The sequence below is a fragment of the Colletotrichum paranaense genome (assembly GCF_030867605.1).
Source record: "Colletotrichum paranaense strain IMI 384185 chromosome Unknown Scaffold_10.1, whole genome shotgun sequence".
NCBI classification, from domain to species: domain Eukaryota; kingdom Fungi; phylum Ascomycota; class Sordariomycetes; order Glomerellales; family Glomerellaceae; genus Colletotrichum; species Colletotrichum paranaense.
Genome location: NW_026848968.1, coordinates 505,255 through 521,347, shown reverse-complemented (window position 1 = coordinate 521,347; position 16,093 = coordinate 505,255). Strand labels below are relative to the sequence as shown.

At 50.0% G+C, this 16,093-nt stretch overlaps 8 protein-coding genes across 8 annotated transcripts; 2 read left to right on the top strand and 6 right to left on the bottom strand.

Moving 5' to 3' along the window:
• Positions 1 to 802: 802 nt before the first annotated feature.
• CPAR01_11854 (dienelactone hydrolase) lies at positions 803 to 1,878 on the bottom strand (the record flags this gene model as incomplete). The annotated part of the gene is made up of 3 exons (XM_060496112.1): positions 803 to 873; positions 937 to 1,104; positions 1,269 to 1,878. The coding sequence occupies 3 exons, from the start codon at positions 1,876 to 1,878 to the stop codon at positions 803 to 805; spliced, it is 849 nt and encodes a 282-aa protein (XP_060344897.1).
• Positions 1,879 to 2,686: 808 nt separating this feature from the next.
• CPAR01_11853 (uncharacterized protein) lies at positions 2,687 to 3,644 on the bottom strand (the record flags this gene model as incomplete). Its single annotated transcript, XM_060496111.1, has 2 exons — positions 2,687 to 3,041; positions 3,598 to 3,644. 2 exons carry the CDS (start codon positions 3,642 to 3,644, stop codon positions 2,687 to 2,689), a joined length of 402 nt encoding a protein of 133 aa, XP_060344896.1.
• An 890-nt stretch (positions 3,645 to 4,534) lies between these two features.
• CPAR01_11852 (uncharacterized protein) lies at positions 4,535 to 5,584 on the top strand (the record flags this gene model as incomplete). Its single annotated transcript, XM_060496110.1, has 2 exons — positions 4,535 to 4,908; positions 4,999 to 5,584. Coding segments are annotated over 2 exons (960 nt in total), but the record flags the coding sequence as incomplete, so codon positions are not given.
• A 243-nt stretch (positions 5,585 to 5,827) lies between these two features.
• On the bottom strand, positions 5,828 to 6,664 carry CPAR01_11851 (haloacid dehalogenase-like hydrolase; the record flags this gene model as incomplete). The annotated part of the gene is made up of 2 exons (XM_060496109.1): positions 5,828 to 6,568; positions 6,656 to 6,664. The coding sequence occupies 2 exons, from the start codon at positions 6,662 to 6,664 to the stop codon at positions 5,828 to 5,830; spliced, it is 750 nt and encodes a 249-aa protein (XP_060344894.1).
• Positions 6,665 to 7,499: 835 nt separating this feature from the next.
• Positions 7,500 to 7,965, bottom strand: CPAR01_11850 (uncharacterized protein; the record flags this gene model as incomplete). Its single annotated transcript, XM_060496108.1, has 2 exons — positions 7,500 to 7,782; positions 7,844 to 7,965. 2 exons carry the CDS (start codon positions 7,963 to 7,965, stop codon positions 7,500 to 7,502), a joined length of 405 nt encoding a protein of 134 aa, XP_060344893.1.
• Positions 7,966 to 9,922: 1,957 nt separating this feature from the next.
• On the top strand, positions 9,923 to 11,192 carry CPAR01_11849 (uncharacterized protein; the record flags this gene model as incomplete). The annotated part of the gene is made up of 4 exons (XM_060496107.1): positions 9,923 to 9,985; positions 10,042 to 10,427; positions 10,480 to 10,544; positions 10,630 to 11,192. The coding sequence occupies 4 exons, from the start codon at positions 9,923 to 9,925 to the stop codon at positions 11,190 to 11,192; spliced, it is 1,077 nt and encodes a 358-aa protein (XP_060344892.1).
• A 154-nt stretch (positions 11,193 to 11,346) lies between these two features.
• On the bottom strand, positions 11,347 to 12,418 carry CPAR01_11848 (SMP-30/Gluconolaconase/LRE-like region; the record flags this gene model as incomplete). Its single annotated transcript, XM_060496106.1, has 2 exons — positions 11,347 to 11,653; positions 11,733 to 12,418. 2 exons carry the CDS (start codon positions 12,416 to 12,418, stop codon positions 11,347 to 11,349), a joined length of 993 nt encoding a protein of 330 aa, XP_060344891.1.
• An 835-nt stretch (positions 12,419 to 13,253) lies between these two features.
• Positions 13,254 to 15,236, bottom strand: CPAR01_11847 (uncharacterized protein; the record flags this gene model as incomplete). Its single annotated transcript, XM_060496105.1, has 7 exons — positions 13,254 to 13,490; positions 13,551 to 13,626; positions 13,699 to 13,874; positions 13,945 to 14,114; positions 14,162 to 14,584; positions 14,687 to 15,076; positions 15,134 to 15,236. 7 exons carry the CDS (start codon positions 15,234 to 15,236, stop codon positions 13,254 to 13,256), a joined length of 1,575 nt encoding a protein of 524 aa, XP_060344890.1.
• Positions 15,237 to 16,093: the final 857 nt, after the last annotated feature.

The window sequence follows — 16,093 nt, the reverse complement described above, 5'->3', positions numbered from 1 at the left end:
AAAAGCCGGTATTCTGGCCTCACTGCCAGTTAGGTCTAATTTTAGATTGGTTTACCGTTGAGGAAATTGGCTACGAGTGCCCTATCACATCCAATTCCCTTGAATCTCTTGTTTTTCTCCTGAATGAGGTTATCGCAAACTTGCCAAAGACTGTAGATATCGTATAGCTGCTCTGTTAACCTCGTATTGATGCTTGAAGCATCGCCTTATCCGGACAGCCAAGCCAAAGCCCCGAAATTAGCCATGGGTCGCGATGGAACCCTGGCCATGGCGACCTTCCCCATTCTTCCTAACGGCTCTCCCCGCCAAGCTTAAAGATTCCTGCGTAATCGGCCACTGCCGAGCCCCAACAATATCCAGCCCTAGCTCCTAGCCATGCGGTCGCATGAGTCTTAGACTCTCAATTCTCGATTTGTAGGGTTCTTGTCCGCGATATCCGTGGATCGCAGTTCTGTGTGTCAGTATCAGCTATTTGCAAAGCCAAAGACAAAAGGCTCGCGGGCAACATTTCCGAATCGCGAAAACGAGAATGTAGCTCACTAGACCAAAGTCAGCAGTTCACTTCAACGCCAAGTATTGTGACTAATCCATGTCCCAGTTAATACAAGCCTGTTGAGTTTTCCCACCTGCGATATCAAGCTTAAAACAAGTTTAAACTTTAATGATACGACTTGGAAATACAGAAAAAGCTGTCTTGATAAATATTTCCATTCGTGGGGGTCAGTTGACATTGGCCCAGCCTGACACAGTGACACCTTTGCAACGGCCAACAAGCCCGCCATCTTCCCACTAGATCAACTTCTCAATCACTTTGAACCAGCCACATATCGAACCAGTCAACCATGGCACGAAGACTCTGTTCCTTACACCAACCTATTTTTAGTTAGTTAAGATCATTCGGGATGACGTGAAAGTATTCTAGCTGGTAAGACTCACGCTGGTAAGGGTCTGTTGGATCTCCTTTCACGGCGAAACCATGTGAGACGCCTTGGAAAACCTGAAGGTGATAAATTTTCTTCTCTCTTTGAAGGTAATCAATTGCTTTCCTTCTTGCCTCAGTCGGGAATGCTTGGTCATTCTCGGCGCACGAGAGTAGAAGAGGCTCTGTGGTAAACGGGTCAGCCGCCTCGACTCTGGAATGTTGGAATGACGCATTAAATCATGGTAACGACGGTACTATCGTGCTCATATGCGCCAGATTGGCTGCCTCATCGATAGTAATGGAGAATAGTCGAAGACGGGCACAGCTTCATTGTGGCCAAACTTACTCTTAATGCTGGTGAAATGTTCCTCCTTCAATGCCGTCGGGTGCGCAAATGCACCAGCGGAAACCACCGGCTCCCCATCGCCACCAGCCCCAGCGAGCAGATTGCACACAAAAGGCGCACCAAAGCAATATCCAACGCAAGCAAACTTGGTCTCCTTGCCCGTCTCAGCCTTTAGTTCGGCACCAAATCTCTCCTTGACGGCCGCTGTCCACTTGGGAACATTTTCCGTGGCGAAGTTCCAGTGCTTGGAGCGCCAGGCCGCCATGTCAAACCCCTCCGGCAGCGGGTCGGTTTTGGCGTTGCGGTACTTGGAGATGGGGTCGCCGCGAAAGAAGTCCATGCCAAGCGCCGTGTATCCCGAGGACGCGAAGCCGTCCATGATGCACTTGGCGTTGACGGAGAGGCCCCACACGTCCGGGAAGTAGAGGATGACATGTCCGTTGGGCGGGAGGGCGCGCTTCACGTCTGAAGGGCGGACGACGTAAGTGGGCACTTCCAAGATTTCTTCCACATCGCCGCGAGGGTTGCCTTCGTGGAGGGTGCCTGCCCAACAACACGGTGCCGGTGGTTGAGCGAGGTATTCTTGATTGCTTGATGATTTCTCCGCCATTTTACTTTTTGATGATAGAACTTGGGTCTTCTGTAAACGAATATGAGTGTTACTGGATACGACTGAGCTTAATAAATCGGGGTGGAAACGGAGAGATAAAGGAAATGCCGCATCGGTGCCGACTGCACATGGAGTTAGTGCGGCCCTGCGGGGTTTCAAACGGCTGCACACAGACCAGAAGTTCGGTCTAGAAACCTTGTTTGTGAGAGAATGACGTGCTTCGTTCAGCAACTCCTGTACCCAGAAGCTTTCCAAAGTCAAATTTTGTATTATAGAATCTCCCAACGCTGCGGATCTAAACACATAGTTTCTACAGTTGACTTGTCCCCTCCTTCGGCCTATTCTGAGCTGATGCCGTCTCCATAAGTCACCTTCTCAGGGTCAACTCCCCCTCCATCAGGATTTAGTGCATGTTATATATCTCCAATGTCAAGAGAAGTGAGCTCCTTACCGCAAGATCCCTCACTAATACGTAATAACGTGCGTCCGTCAGCCGCATATTCCAAAACTATTTCCCATGAGACCTTTCCAAAACCACAGTGAGCTTGCTTGATCGGCATCATGGTCATTTGATAGGTTCATAGTTGTAATTCGAAAGTTGACGAGAGATCTAAGCATATCCCAGCCATAGCCCATGTTCCCTGAGACCTGTCTCTTCCACGCAGATCTTCAACATGGTTGGCCTAATCCCCAGTAAAATGACAAATGAGCATATTTATGTACATAACTAATTTCCTGCGCAGATACACAACAGCTCTACTCAAGTATGTCCCATGATGAGGTAGACCATCTAATCTCTACAACATACTTAAGGACGAACCAGCACCCGGAAGGTAGTTGAGTGAGTCTCCAGCACTCCGCTTCTCTGCAGCGTCTTTGCCATCTCATTCCCGTAGGGTTGAGAGGAGCAGCTGATGAGTACTGTTGGCTGTGTTTTGTTCTTGTCTCGTCCCATTTCGTATGCCTCAGCAACGATTTTGGGGGTAAAGTGATATTCGTCGACTGGAGTAACTGCGATGAAAGAATCTATTGTCTTCTCCAATTGAATCCATGAGGCCTCGGCGTCCGATCCAGGCTTCAGCGACCACATGGTCTCGCCATTGACAAGGTATTCTTCGCTCTGAATGACATGAGGTTGGAAATCTTGGTATGCGTCTCTTGTTCTGCAGCATAGTAGGCTTAGGAGTCTCCGCCGCGCAAGCATGAAGAAATTTGGTGCAGGATGCTGTAATTTGCCCTGTTTATTGATTCCCCGCCGGTCTGTTGGCACCCCGCTTTTCTCCTTCGAGTGAGGTACATAGCTGAAAGTCATGAGATGATGGATTCCCACTCGAGATTGGAATGCTCTCTAAGTTTGGTGATGATAATGTCGTAGACTTGGACACTTTCATTGACGATGCAGTCCCAGAGAACTTCTGCCTCCACAGGCGTTATATACATCAGGCCTGAAATATGCCTTGCCGCTCTTGCGGAGAGACTCCGCGAGACGGATTGATGAGTATCTAGGGGGTCAGAAGTTTTTCGGTCAAAGGCGCGCATGCGCCAGCGCCACCGCTTATTGTGGCTTGCAAATTCCTCTGATGATTTGTTTGTGTGACGCATTGTCACCACATCAATACAACCCATGCAATCAGGCTGCGGTCAGCTGCATCCTGTTCTGGATGTCGACTAACCATACAGACCGCGCTTTAGTGTCATTCGCCAAATAAAAATTCGTACCCGACACGCCTGAGAAACATTTTCCAACGAGGTGCGTCACAACCCATGGCGTGACCAATTGACTTTATATTTCCAGAGCGCCTTTTGAGCAGGCTACTAACGTAATGCATGAAGTTCTCCAAATAGTATCCCAACATTGGTTGACTGTTTCCGTACCAGTAGGTAAATTTCAGAACTTCAGCGCTGATTTTCAATATTCATGCGGTTATGACTTATATTTGCATGTTGCATCAGTCCAATCCGATTAAGATGCCACGGGCGGGATCCCGAAAATTACTTCCTATTCTAGATATTTAATTGGTATATGACTGCGTGGCTCCAGGTAATACAATCTCTCTTGAGGTGGATCTAATCCTACAAGTCGACCTTTTTCAAAAAGCGGATCAAATCTCTTGTGCAAGCAAGGGTCTAGTTCTTCTTTTCGTCGCCTTCACTTCTACCTCCAAATGAATCAACAAGCGCTCGACTGCAGGTTACAAGGTGCCCACATCTCGGACGAGCTGGCCAAGGTTCTAGCAGGTCGTATATGGCGATCGCATTACACTGGACATGAAGGGTTGTATAACTCAAGAAACATTTCCTCTCTAGACTTAGGTTGACCCTAAGCCATGTGATAGACCGGCTTCCGAGCTTGACAGCTATGTCTTTGCCTTGGAGGCAAAGCTGCAAGTCTTTTCCGAGAGTCTACATGTCATTCGTCATTTCCGCCACCTGGTCGATCTGATCGATCTGATTCAAAAGAAACGAAATCATCCTCGCGAAGAGATTGGGCAGGATGCTAGGATTTTATGCAATAGATGGTTTACAGATCCATTGAAACTTGATGTGCCTGTAGTATGTATTCCCTCCCAAGATTTTGTTTTGAGGTTCAAGTCTTGTGACAACTGCTGTGCTGGAGTACCACACTTGTGCTAACCCTGTTCCCAAGCCTCCTGCAGTTTACAATTCCATCGACTTCGCCGTTGATGTCTGGCTATTGCGTCGCTACAACACAGCTGGCTTGAGTCCAACGCCAGGTGAACACATTTTCGCCTGGGAAGGTGCTGATACTCCAATGACTGACGCCTTTCGACTCATTTTGCCTGGTCATCAAGACATAACTTCGCCACCACCTGATCAAGTCTTTCCAAGCACACTCACTCTGCGCGACTTACACGCACTTGGAGATTTTGTCATACAGCCTACGGACAATCTATTTCAACATCTTTTGGTGCAAAAACACCGGAACCGGAAGATGCGACCCACGGTATACGTTTTCTTCAATGTCTCTGCCATTTCCAAGCTACAGACATGGAATGAGCCATTAAATGGGTTAGTAAATAGCCTGTCTTGAACAGAAATTAAGAATACATGATTATGAGTACTAACCTGAGGGCAAAGTGTTCATTTCGACGACCCCAAGTTCCTTGAAGAGACTCTTCAAACATTGGCTCTTCTGCTCCCATCTTACGATGAACATTCCCAAAGCTGGTTTATGAATTATTGCAAGAAGATGCAGCGCAATTTGCCAAGCAACAGTCTCCCTGCAATTGACCGTCGTGCTGGACGACTGCCTTTTGCTTCAAGGCGTAAAGTTGGTTATTACTACTGGCTCCCACGACTGCTAGATTTGGAAAAAGAGTTTGCAAACTCATCCCCGAGGACTCTGAGACAATTCTTGCGTGACCGTCGGCGTTACCGTGAACTGACTCTATACTGGGTAGCTGTCATCGCCCTGGTGCTGACTCTGATATCATCATTGACGGGTGTGGTATCCGCCATCGTTGGTGGCTTGGCTCTGAGGGGGGGCAAAGATGGCAAAGGGTCACTCGATTCAGTTTGCTATTGCCGCGACGTAAACTCCGTTACAAATATCTTAACGGTAGCAAGTGTGATTACGGCGTCTGCGCCTGGGATGACTCTTGAGCCAGCTCGAATCATAGATCCATCCCAGACAATGATTGTTACGGTAAGAATTACTACTACAATTACAGTGGCCGGGGCATGATGTCGCCCGGTATCTGATTCTCACGTCGTTATTACGTGGTACATACAAATCGACTTTTTTCACGGGCATTATTTAGACTAAGGTAGTCGCCCTTCAAAACACTGTGGATTGTTACTCGTTTAATTCGTGTCTATTTTTCCAAGCTCTATAAGTCTATGTGTGACATGCCATTCACGCAGCTTTTAGCTTATGCCGCGCTTCCATTCATTTGAAAATAAAAAGGTCTAAACAGTATACGGGTATCTATGAGCTCTCGTACTTGGCCAAGATGCTCTCAAAGTCCTTCCAGTTGTGCATAACATCAAAAGCGCCAAGCTCCTCGCTGAAGAGCTTGATCATGGAGTCCAGCTTCTCCTGGCCCTCCTCGTAGTAGGGTCCGACGTATCCCAAAAGTGGAATGCCGGCGTTCTTGGCAGCAGTAGCACCGCTTCTGCTGTCCTCAATGGCGATGCACTCGCTAGGCTTGTAGCCGAGCTTCTCGCAGGCGTGGAGGTAGATGGCCGGGTTGGGCTTGGAGACGGGGGGGTCGATGCTGCTGGCAGCGGAGAAGATGCCGACGTCGGGCTTGTCGAAGAACTGGTCCATCTTGGTCTTCTCAATGGAGGCGACGACGCGGGGCATGGCGGAAGAGGAGACGATGGCCATGTGGTACTTCTTGTCCTTCTGGAGCTTCTCGAGGACCTCGATAACGTTCTCGCAGGGCTCGGCCTTTGCACGAAGGTTCGCAATGGTGGTGTCGAGCTCCTTGGCGACCCATTGGTCGAACTCGTCGGCGGGGATGGTGAAGCCATGACGGGCGCAGAGGCCGGTCATCATGCTGCGGAAGTTTTGACCGACAAACTGGTGCATGAGCTCGGTGCCGCCATAGCGCTTCTCGAAGCCGAACTTCTCGAGGATCTGGTTGGCAAGCTGAGCGCAGGCCTCGAAAGCGGCGTTCTCAGAGAGAACGAGCGTGTTATCGCAGTCGAAGAGAAGGCACTTGATCTATCATGAAAGTGGTTAGATGGATTGATCTTGAAATAGTTCATAAGGTTGAGCCATTGAAGCTAGGAAGCCAGTATCTTTACTTACTTGAGGCATCTTGAAGGATATGGAATGGCAATTCTAAGGATGAAAATATGAGGGAGGAAACAGAGTGAGGAGAGAAAAGAAAGAAACTTTGTTACTGTTGGTGACAGATTTTCAATGATCGGCGAGCTTGTGAAAGGTGGGGGGTCATCTTCAGGAACAACGCGACGGTCCCTGGGCGGATCATGGATGGAGGGGCAAGTGGGTTCCAAAAAAAAAGAGCGCAGACAGGTTTCAGGAATACGGCACTGCATTTACTTCCCTGTCGAGCATGTCTTATCGCAAGCTACGTTGCCAATGACAGCAAGGCGTGGACAAGAAAGCTCAGGGATGTTCCTGACAACTCCTCCGAAACTGTACACGGTATTCAATCATATGGTATCAACGGCACTTCTTCTTTTGATTTGACACTTGTCTACAACATGAGGCTTTGAAATGGCATTCCTCTCTACGCTTCTTTCCGATATGACCCACATCGAGGGGTTGGAGGGGCAGACCTCGAAAGGAACATTCTATCGGCCCGCCCATTGATTCTCCTTGGGATAACCAACGGGAGGCTGAGAAAAGGACCGAAAAGCTTCGGTCAACGGTTCTGCGACGGCATGATGTCATTCGATGACGTAGGGCGCAGAAAGACTCCATCAAAGTGTGGATTTGGTGCAAGATGGATACTGGTCTGACTCGTGAGCCGCGACAGCCGTCGACAACGGTAGACTTTCGACGGTGAGGTGGATAGTGGGCCGTTTTGATTTTGGACAACATCTATTCTGGGGTTGGCAGCTTAATTAACTCTTTGAGCCTTTGAAGGCGCAGCTGCGAAGCTGAGGCGTCGTGCTCTCGTGAAGCCCTACTTGGGTGACCAAGATACATCCAACCTAATCTGCCTCGCGTCCGTATTGTGATTATCGAATTGGCCGCCAGCATATGAAACCAAGTCCTTCGCAATACCTCGATAGCTACTTTCATCTGAAGGTGTCTGCTTCTTCAAGTCCTTCGAGTCTTTCGAGTCCTTCTTTCGATCGGTTTTCGAAGTTATATTCTCCTCTTCATGTGAGGCTTTAGTCGATTGTGCAGAGCCGCATTGTGCAGCAACTGAGCTTGAGGCTTGGCGTCGTGAAGATTCGGAGGGTCTGCAGCGATTAATTTAGCTGATATCAAGCAAAAAGAGATGAAAATAGTGTTGGGGCTCACAGCTCTATATCTCGGGGAGGTTGAGGTTCCATTACGTCTTGTGGTCTATCCGCCTTAGCGTCATTGTGCTTGTGCTCGATCGAAGGCTGGACGGGCTGGACGGGCTGGACGGGCTGCTCCATCTCTGACGAAGTAATAAGCTTCTGTATATTTGGTAGTCAGCTCTTGCAGCTCAATAGGTAATTGACAATAATCTAGCTAGCGGACCACGATACCGCTAGCCTGAGTACTTTAGTCAAACTTATCTTGTCAGTCTAATCGCTTGTACACCGCTAGTTTGTACCTAGGTAAGAATGGCTTAAGTCTTTTTGACAACTTTCACTTACTTGGGGTATTCTGTAAGACTCTAGGAAGCGATGAAGAGTTGCGACATGCAAGATCACCGCGTCTCATCCAGGTTGAAGACGTGCAGAGAATTCGAAAACGAGGAGAAATTTAAGAAAGAGTGCGAGGCGCGGTTCTCCAAGTCCTAACTCGACTCTACAAAGTCAAAGGGAAAGCATGAAGTAGCTGTTGGCTTTTGGAGCCCTAATAGTTCAGATGCTAGCCCACGATAACAGCTACATCTAAAGCCCTAGTGGTTATTGCTTTTATTCTCCTTCTTGGATCAATTTTGGCCATTAGATTATCTATCCTATTAACAGTATCGTGAAATGCAGAGAAATCAATGGCTCTGCCGAGCCGTAACTTCGTGAGGGTGTGGCAGGATGCAGGAGACACGTCGCATTGTGGACAGGGTCTCCTTTGGCCGGTACCTAATTACAGCATATTTCCAACAGAATTCACTGAGAGACTGCCTATGGTCTGCCGTGCTTATATACCCGAGGCCCTGATCAGCCCCAAGTCAACCTCTCTTCTTGGTAGGAAGGGTGGTTGGGTCGTTAGAGGAACGGAAGTGTAACGAAGATTACAGCCGCACTGGCGGACGCAACGTTCAGAACTTTCAAAACCACCACCTAGTTCCGGAATGTTCATTCAATCTCGTCAGAGGCTTCAGATTTCTGGATGTGGGAATGGATTCCCCCGGAAACAATCACTTCGATAACGCCTTTTGAGAGACTCATACACAGGTCCCACAGTCTCCCAACTTTCGAGTCCTTCGGAAATCACCTTCCTCATGGCGGCAAAGTGCAGTAAAGGCTGGAACAAGACCCAGGCTTCCCGATCGGCTCATCATTCTATTGGTTCCGAAGAAGAGGTGCGTAGGCCGTTGACATTTCTAGCAAGGGTATCTAGTACATCACGCGTGCTTGGTGGCGCGTCCGGGTCAACTTTGGGTTCCTTTCTTCCAGGGCTTGGCAAGGCAACCGGTCGCCTTGTCGTATGCCAGCCAATTACTCGGTGTGTATAGCTCGGTCAATCGCTTTCGCGACCGTTCCCTTGGCGATTCGGTGCTCCGTGTCTCTTGAACCCTCACTCAGAAGCCTTGGGGGCCGGGCTCGATGATAATCCCATTCACTGTGGCCAATGGTGTTGGTCGCCTCCCTCAGTATGAAACAAAACACCAACAGGTACTTGTTGTTCTTTACAATAATCTTTACATCCTGCGATACATGGGATATCATCGCAGACGACTGGTTGATGGATCACAATAGTTCTGGCCTCTTTTCTTTTGATAAAGCTAATCCAGGCTGGATCGATCAGCCGTACTGTCAAAGATGTCATTCCCATCGAATGCGATTTATCCCAAATCTTTCCGCGAACGTGTGCATTCGGCGTTGGTTCACGGCTTTGAAACACACCTTTGTGCGGGCTATGTTACTTTAGGCAACCAAGGCACCCCCTTTCCAATTGCACTACGCGGAATTCGGCAGGCTACAGATTCATCGAGTAAAAAATTGGTATCAACCAAGACAATTTTCCAACGATATCTTGAATCGATGCTCCATACAAGTTGTTTTATTGTGTTTATACTGATTAGATAATCTGAGATCCTTCCCAACATTAGCGTTGAAGATTCCAAACGTGCCATGTCCACAACGGGCTCCGTCAGCTTACACCCCCGCACAACGCCGCAAAAGCTCATCTGAAGACACATTCAGCAACTTCCCCAGACTGACCTGAACAAGACTGTGAGCTATGGCACCGCGGAATCGTGAAGAGCTTCTCGCCTACGGCATAGTCGATCCGTCAATCGAGGCCGTAAGTTCACGCCAGCCCACCGTCCACTAACCTTTATCTTCTCAGAGCATGCATAGATGCTAACAACGTGTCTCCTTCTCCAGGAACTCGCTGCCCGGCCTCTCCGGGACCCGCAGCGCGGAGACCCTTACTTTGGACGAAATGACTTCTTCGCGATGCGAGAACATCGGGCGACGCGCTTGCGTGAGTCCCATCACCAGCGCTACCTCCCCGGCCCCATTCCGGAGCAGGTCCGCGAGGATGACCGCAAAGTCACCATGAGAGACGGCCATGAAATCGCCATTCGGGTATATGCCCCCGTAAAGGCCCCTTCTGGAGGCAGTCCACTCATTGTGATGTATCACGAGGGAGGGTGGTGCATGGGTGATCTCTCTGACGAAGAGGTGAACTGCCGCCTGTTCAGTAGAGATCTCGGCGCAGTTTGCATCAATGTTGAGTATCGGTTAGCTTACGACTTGAGCCTCAATGCTCTGTATCAACACTGACTTAAGCAGGCTCGCTCCCGAGTTCCCCTTTCCAACCGGTATCAATGACAGCTGGGACGCGTTGCAATGGGCAAGTCATGCATCCACCTCCTTAGTTGCGTCATGACTGACCAAGGGTCGTGTCCTAGGCCGCTGAGAACGTAGCCGAACTAGGCGCAGACCCTTCCCAAGGTTTCATCATCGGTGGCGGCTCCGCGGGCGGTAACATCACGGCTGTCCTCGCCCACCTCGCCCGCGACGAAAATCTCTCCCCGCCGCTCACGGGACAATACCTCTGCGTCCCAGCTATCATGTGTCTCACTCCTCCCGAATCCATACCAGAAAAGTATCGCCCCGAGTATCTCAGCCACCCCTCCGTTACGCTGTGCAAAGACCCCGTTATAGGCAACACCGCCGGTGATGGAGAAGCGGCACTGCGTGCTATCATTCAGCCCGACGTGGAGAGTCCTCTCTTCATTCCGTTCCACTATGGTAGAATCGGTCAGGGTCACAAGGGGCTGCCACCAACATACTTCCAGCTGGCTGGGCTGGACCCTTTCCGAGACGAAGGACTTATCTATGAGCGGGTTTTGAGAGAGGAAGCTGGGGTCAAGACGAAGCTTGATATCTACGCTGGGCTGCCTCACTACTTTTGGACCAATTGGCCACTCTTGGAGAAGAGCAGGACCTTCGTGGAAGATACCCTCAAGGGTATTCAATGGCTGTTGGAACAGAATAAGTAGAAGAGAGAAAAGCTGTTCTCAGTTCTCTGAGGCTGAGTCTTCTATTGTGCACCGGCCCACGAAGCTACAGGTATCAATCACTTCACAACTGCCGTTTGATTCAGAAAATCATGAGCTATTGAGAAGTCAGGACCATGTTTGTATGTACTTATGCTTAGATACACAGCAATGCTCCTTTCGTATCATCTGCCAACTTGGCCCTCCATAATCGGTTCTCATTCAAGATGAAGATTTCTCCATTGCGGCCGAAGCAGAAGTTGGCAGCACCACCCTGAACAAGGATCTTCCCTAGCAAAACACCCCCTGCAGACCAGATGTTGACGCCGTCACCGCAGCCGCTGTACACGTTTCCGTGCACGTCGCACTTGATGCCATCCGGAATGCCGGTATCAGCCATGGCAAAGAGACGTCTGTTTGTCAAAAAGGGCTCCCCTGAGTAGGGGACCAGGTCGAATGCGTAACTGTCAATCTTTGTTAGTTCATTTGATCTCATAAGAGGTGTCGTATCCTAGCTGGTGAAGCCACGTAGTAAGGACTCACATTGTTGACGCTCGCGTGAGATCAGTGGAGCCATCACCATGAATCCAGTCGGTGTCCGTAATGTACACGGTCTTCTCGTCAGGGCTGAAGCAAATACCATTCGGCCGGCCGAAGCCATCGGCCATGGCCCTAATCGACCCACGGATGGGATCATATCTGTAAACTTGGTTGGGAAGCTGCGGCTTCGGCCGGATACCCTGTTCATAGCCATAAATCGGGTCGGTGAACCACAGAGAGCCGTCACTGTGCACCACAACGTCGTTGACAGAGTTGAACTCCCGTCCGTGAAACGAGTTGACCATCATACGGGTCTGGTAGGGTGGTTCCGCCTCCATGAAGACCAGGCCTCCAGGTGCGGAGTGCGTACCCTGGGCGCAGAAGACGACCCCGTCCAGGTAGTTGACGCCCCCGTTAGCCATCGTTATGATGGCGGGGTTGATCTCCTCACATTTTGTCTTGGAACTGCCATCCGACGACAGCGTGACGCGGCTGATCTGGATCTTGCGACCGCCGGCTGCGTGGTCGTCGTACTGGTTGCTAGTGATGAAGAGCGTGTTGTTACGCTCGATGAAGACGCCTGCCTCATGAGCGAAAGGGTAGTCCTGGTTCTCGTGCAACAGCTCGAGCGACGGTGCGGAGCCGAACAGCTTCTTGATTCGGTCATCGTAGACCACAAAGTTTGCCATTGTGAGGAGCTGAAGATGAGTTATGTGGTAAGCTGATTAAGACAATCAACGTCGTATTGCCTTCAATTGCCAAGAAGGTTCTTCGAGAAGCACTGCGGGAATTCTTGGCGTCGACGTTCAACGGTTGGACGGCGGTTGAAGAGCAATCAGTCGGCGTGTTTTTGTGTCCCCAGGTCGCACGGATGCGGGGCACGACTGCGGGCACGATGCACCTGTTCCTGTCACAGGATAGAGTTCGTGGGTCTGTGGCCAGTGTTCGGCCTGCGTTCGGCAAATGTCTCAAGAGCTGCGTCTGCCTCACGTGCATAGTCACGAGTCGGCATTTACACGACGAGGGACTGCGGATATTGATTGTATTAATCTGCTCAAGCATTGCGCGTCAAGATGATTTCAGTTTTATCGGAGGCCAACCGGCTGCTGTAGAGTGTAGACTTTTCCCATGCTAGTTGCAGTCCAACCCGCGTCACCGAGTCAGGATACAACGTCGAGACCTTCTTCGCTCAGGGGAATTTCTGGGTTTTTAGAGAGGTTTTCAAAAATTCATTTTACCCAAAAGAGGGCCTCCTCACCAGTTGAGCCATGAAGATGGTTATCAGTCTGCTTTATGTGGCTGGCTGCATGTGGTCGTGGCCGTACCAGCGCAACTGCACGAAAATGGCTAACAAACGTTGGAGGTGCCATACCACAGATAATCGATTTCAGAACACTGCTCTGATTCATCCTACTAAATCCACATGAGCTTCACTCTGAAGATCTGCAATCAATGCCCCTTTTTCGCCGCAATGGCTTCCAATCTGTGCTTTCAGTCTTGACCCAGCACTAACAGCAACCACGACTAAGCCCTGCTGACGTCTTCGATATCCCAGACTTCATGCTTGCTATCTCTATCATGGATCGTATTTTCAAAGTCATCGCCGGCAAACAGGCGATCAACATCCTCCAGCTCCAATCCCTTGGTCTCAGGGAAGAACAGGTAGATGACGGGCACCCACGCGGCGTTCAAAACCGCAAAGATAATGTAAGTACGCCATCCAATACTCGAGATAGAGATTGGAGTAACTTGAACAACCATCTACATATTCGATCAATCAGCAGCTGCTAGAGTACATCTTTCTATCCGCAGGGTACTCACGTAATTGAAAATCCAGTTGGTAGCACTGGAAATGGACGAGCCCAGTTGCCGAATCCGCAGAGGCAAAATCTCCGACCTGTAATACGAGCACGGCAGTTAGCGCAAAGACTCCACACGAAGGGCAGAACAGCTAGAAGAGGAAACTTACGGGTAAACCCAGACAGTGGCCTGGAAGCCGATGGTAAAGGCACCCTGGAAAACGAAAAGCATGGCCGCAGCGCCAATGCCAGCTGATTTGGCGATGGCAGTAGAGTTTTGGACCTGGTAGATGAGAGCTGCTTGGACTGCCATGACGGCCGCCATGACACTAATCATGGACAAGAGCTGTCGTATCTCGTTAATTTGACTTTTTCCTACCACACTTTGGGGAAATGAAGGGGTGATGAATATTTACCAAAGGTCTTCTGCCCACGCGATCAATCAAGAACCATGGAATAAACGAAGCAACGAAGAACCAGGTCTGCAGGAATCCAGACATGAGGCTTGACATGTGGCTATCGAATCCGATGCTCTTCTCAAATAGAGTACCGCTGTAGTCTTCAGAAGGGACAGCCGTCAGTATACCTGTCTCTAAAGACAAAGAAACAATTTTAGTTACGAATACGACTCACAGATGATAGCATTGATTCCTCCAAGCTGCTGTGCGCCTTGCAAGAAACACGCAATAAGAAATCTCCTCTGGCTCTGAATACGATCTTGCACCAAGAGGTCTCGCCACGAACTCGCGCTGTTCTCGGCCTCGTATGTTACCGTTTGCGTGATCGAGTTGTGCAGAGCAAGAATTGTGTCCTCGTCCTCGTCACACTTGAGGCGCTTCAGAACGGCCAGGCATTCATCTGATCGCTTGTGTGCCGCAAGCCATCGCGGAGTCTCGGGTATGAACTGCAAAATGATGAACATTGGCAGGATGCAGATGCACTGCAGAGCAACTGGGACTCTCCAGGCGTAGCTCTCAAGGTGTGACGAGAAGGCGTAGTCGATCCAGTAGATGAGGAAGATTCCAAAGTTTAGGGTAGATAGTTGTGCGCAGACGTCTATAATCCGTCAGGTCAGCAAAGCTCTCCACAGTTTCCTCTCTAGAGTCGGCTGAGATGCCTGGCAATCTCAATTGTATCCGCGGGAAAGTTCCAACTTACAAATGCCACGGCTTGCCTTGGGGCTGAACTCGGCCTGAAGAACAGGAACAGTGGAGTTGACGATGCCCATTCCGACACCAGAGACGATTCGCCCGACAATCATCTGAGCGCGTCCATACGAAGCGGCTTGAATGATGGCACCGACGACCATGATAGAGCAACCAGTTCCAATGGTCTTTCGGCGGCCGTACTTCTCGCCGAAAAACGCCGTTGCTACACAGCCAAAGAAACAGCCAACTAGAGATACCAGAGTCAGCTGACCGTAATCATGGACTTCGAGTCCCCTCGTCGAGTCTACTTGCCTTCGTAGATTGCCACGATGAGGCCTGTCATGGTCGGGTCTGGAGAGTCGAACGTCGAGTTGAATGCCGGGGCATTGACTAAAGAGGGCTGTCAGAAAGTGATCCAACTCCTGGCATCTCGGTGTAGTTTGTAGGGATAACGTACCCAGTCCTCCCATAAGGCCATTGTCATAACCGATGAGCATGAAACCCAGCGATGTGAGAACGCTGACGGCCAAGACAAGCCGCTGCCCTCGAAGTTCACCCATATTGAATAAGGAGTTTCGTCTTTGTAGGCTCGGGAGTCGAAAGAGTATGGGGTCTAGAAAAGAAGCGGCTCTTGCACCTTTGAGCGTGCGGTAAGCTCACTGTCTGAACTGAACTAGAACGCTTCCCCGCGAAAGCTGTCGTCTGAAGGTTCTCTGCGAACGTTTATAAACACATGGACACAATTCGAGAAACGATCGGACAGTTCGTGATCATACGCCAAGTATCAAGATCGACGCGGTTAGTACCACTTCCCCGGGAATCCACACGACACGGGGTAGAGCATTTCTGCGGGGAGTTTGGGGTTTCACTGCGGGAAGGGGAGACGTCGAATGCCGTCTGAGCCGTTTCGAGACCAATCGCGTCAAAGTTTTCTTTGCAACTTGCTTCATCGGACGGCAATTCAGATGTTGACACGCAAGCAGGAGAGCTGTTTTCTGGGTAACCGACGCAGGCAGAGTTTCTGCTGGTGAGACGCGTCGGCTACTGAAAGTCTGAACTTTTGGTACGCTTTCGTGGCGTTGTAGCTTCTTTGTGACCGCGTCACGACCTGAGAGTCGGCAATTGACAAATACTCAAGAGACTTGAAGGTCGGCAATTGCCAATACACTATGGATATGGATCTAGGTCAGCTGTTCAATGTTCGTTTGCCGAAAGTTCTCAATTGCCTTGCAGTAGCCATCAAATAGTGTCCCTAACTAGAAAAGGGCGTCTTTGCCATTCCATTTACACGAGAGCAATACGATGCGCTGTGGCATGTTTGGGGCCACCCGCGATTCATGCTCCAGTTTACTGTCACCGATAGCGGCGGCAATTGAACATTCTCGGCTATCAAAGCTCGGCCTTCGATCCGCGCCCT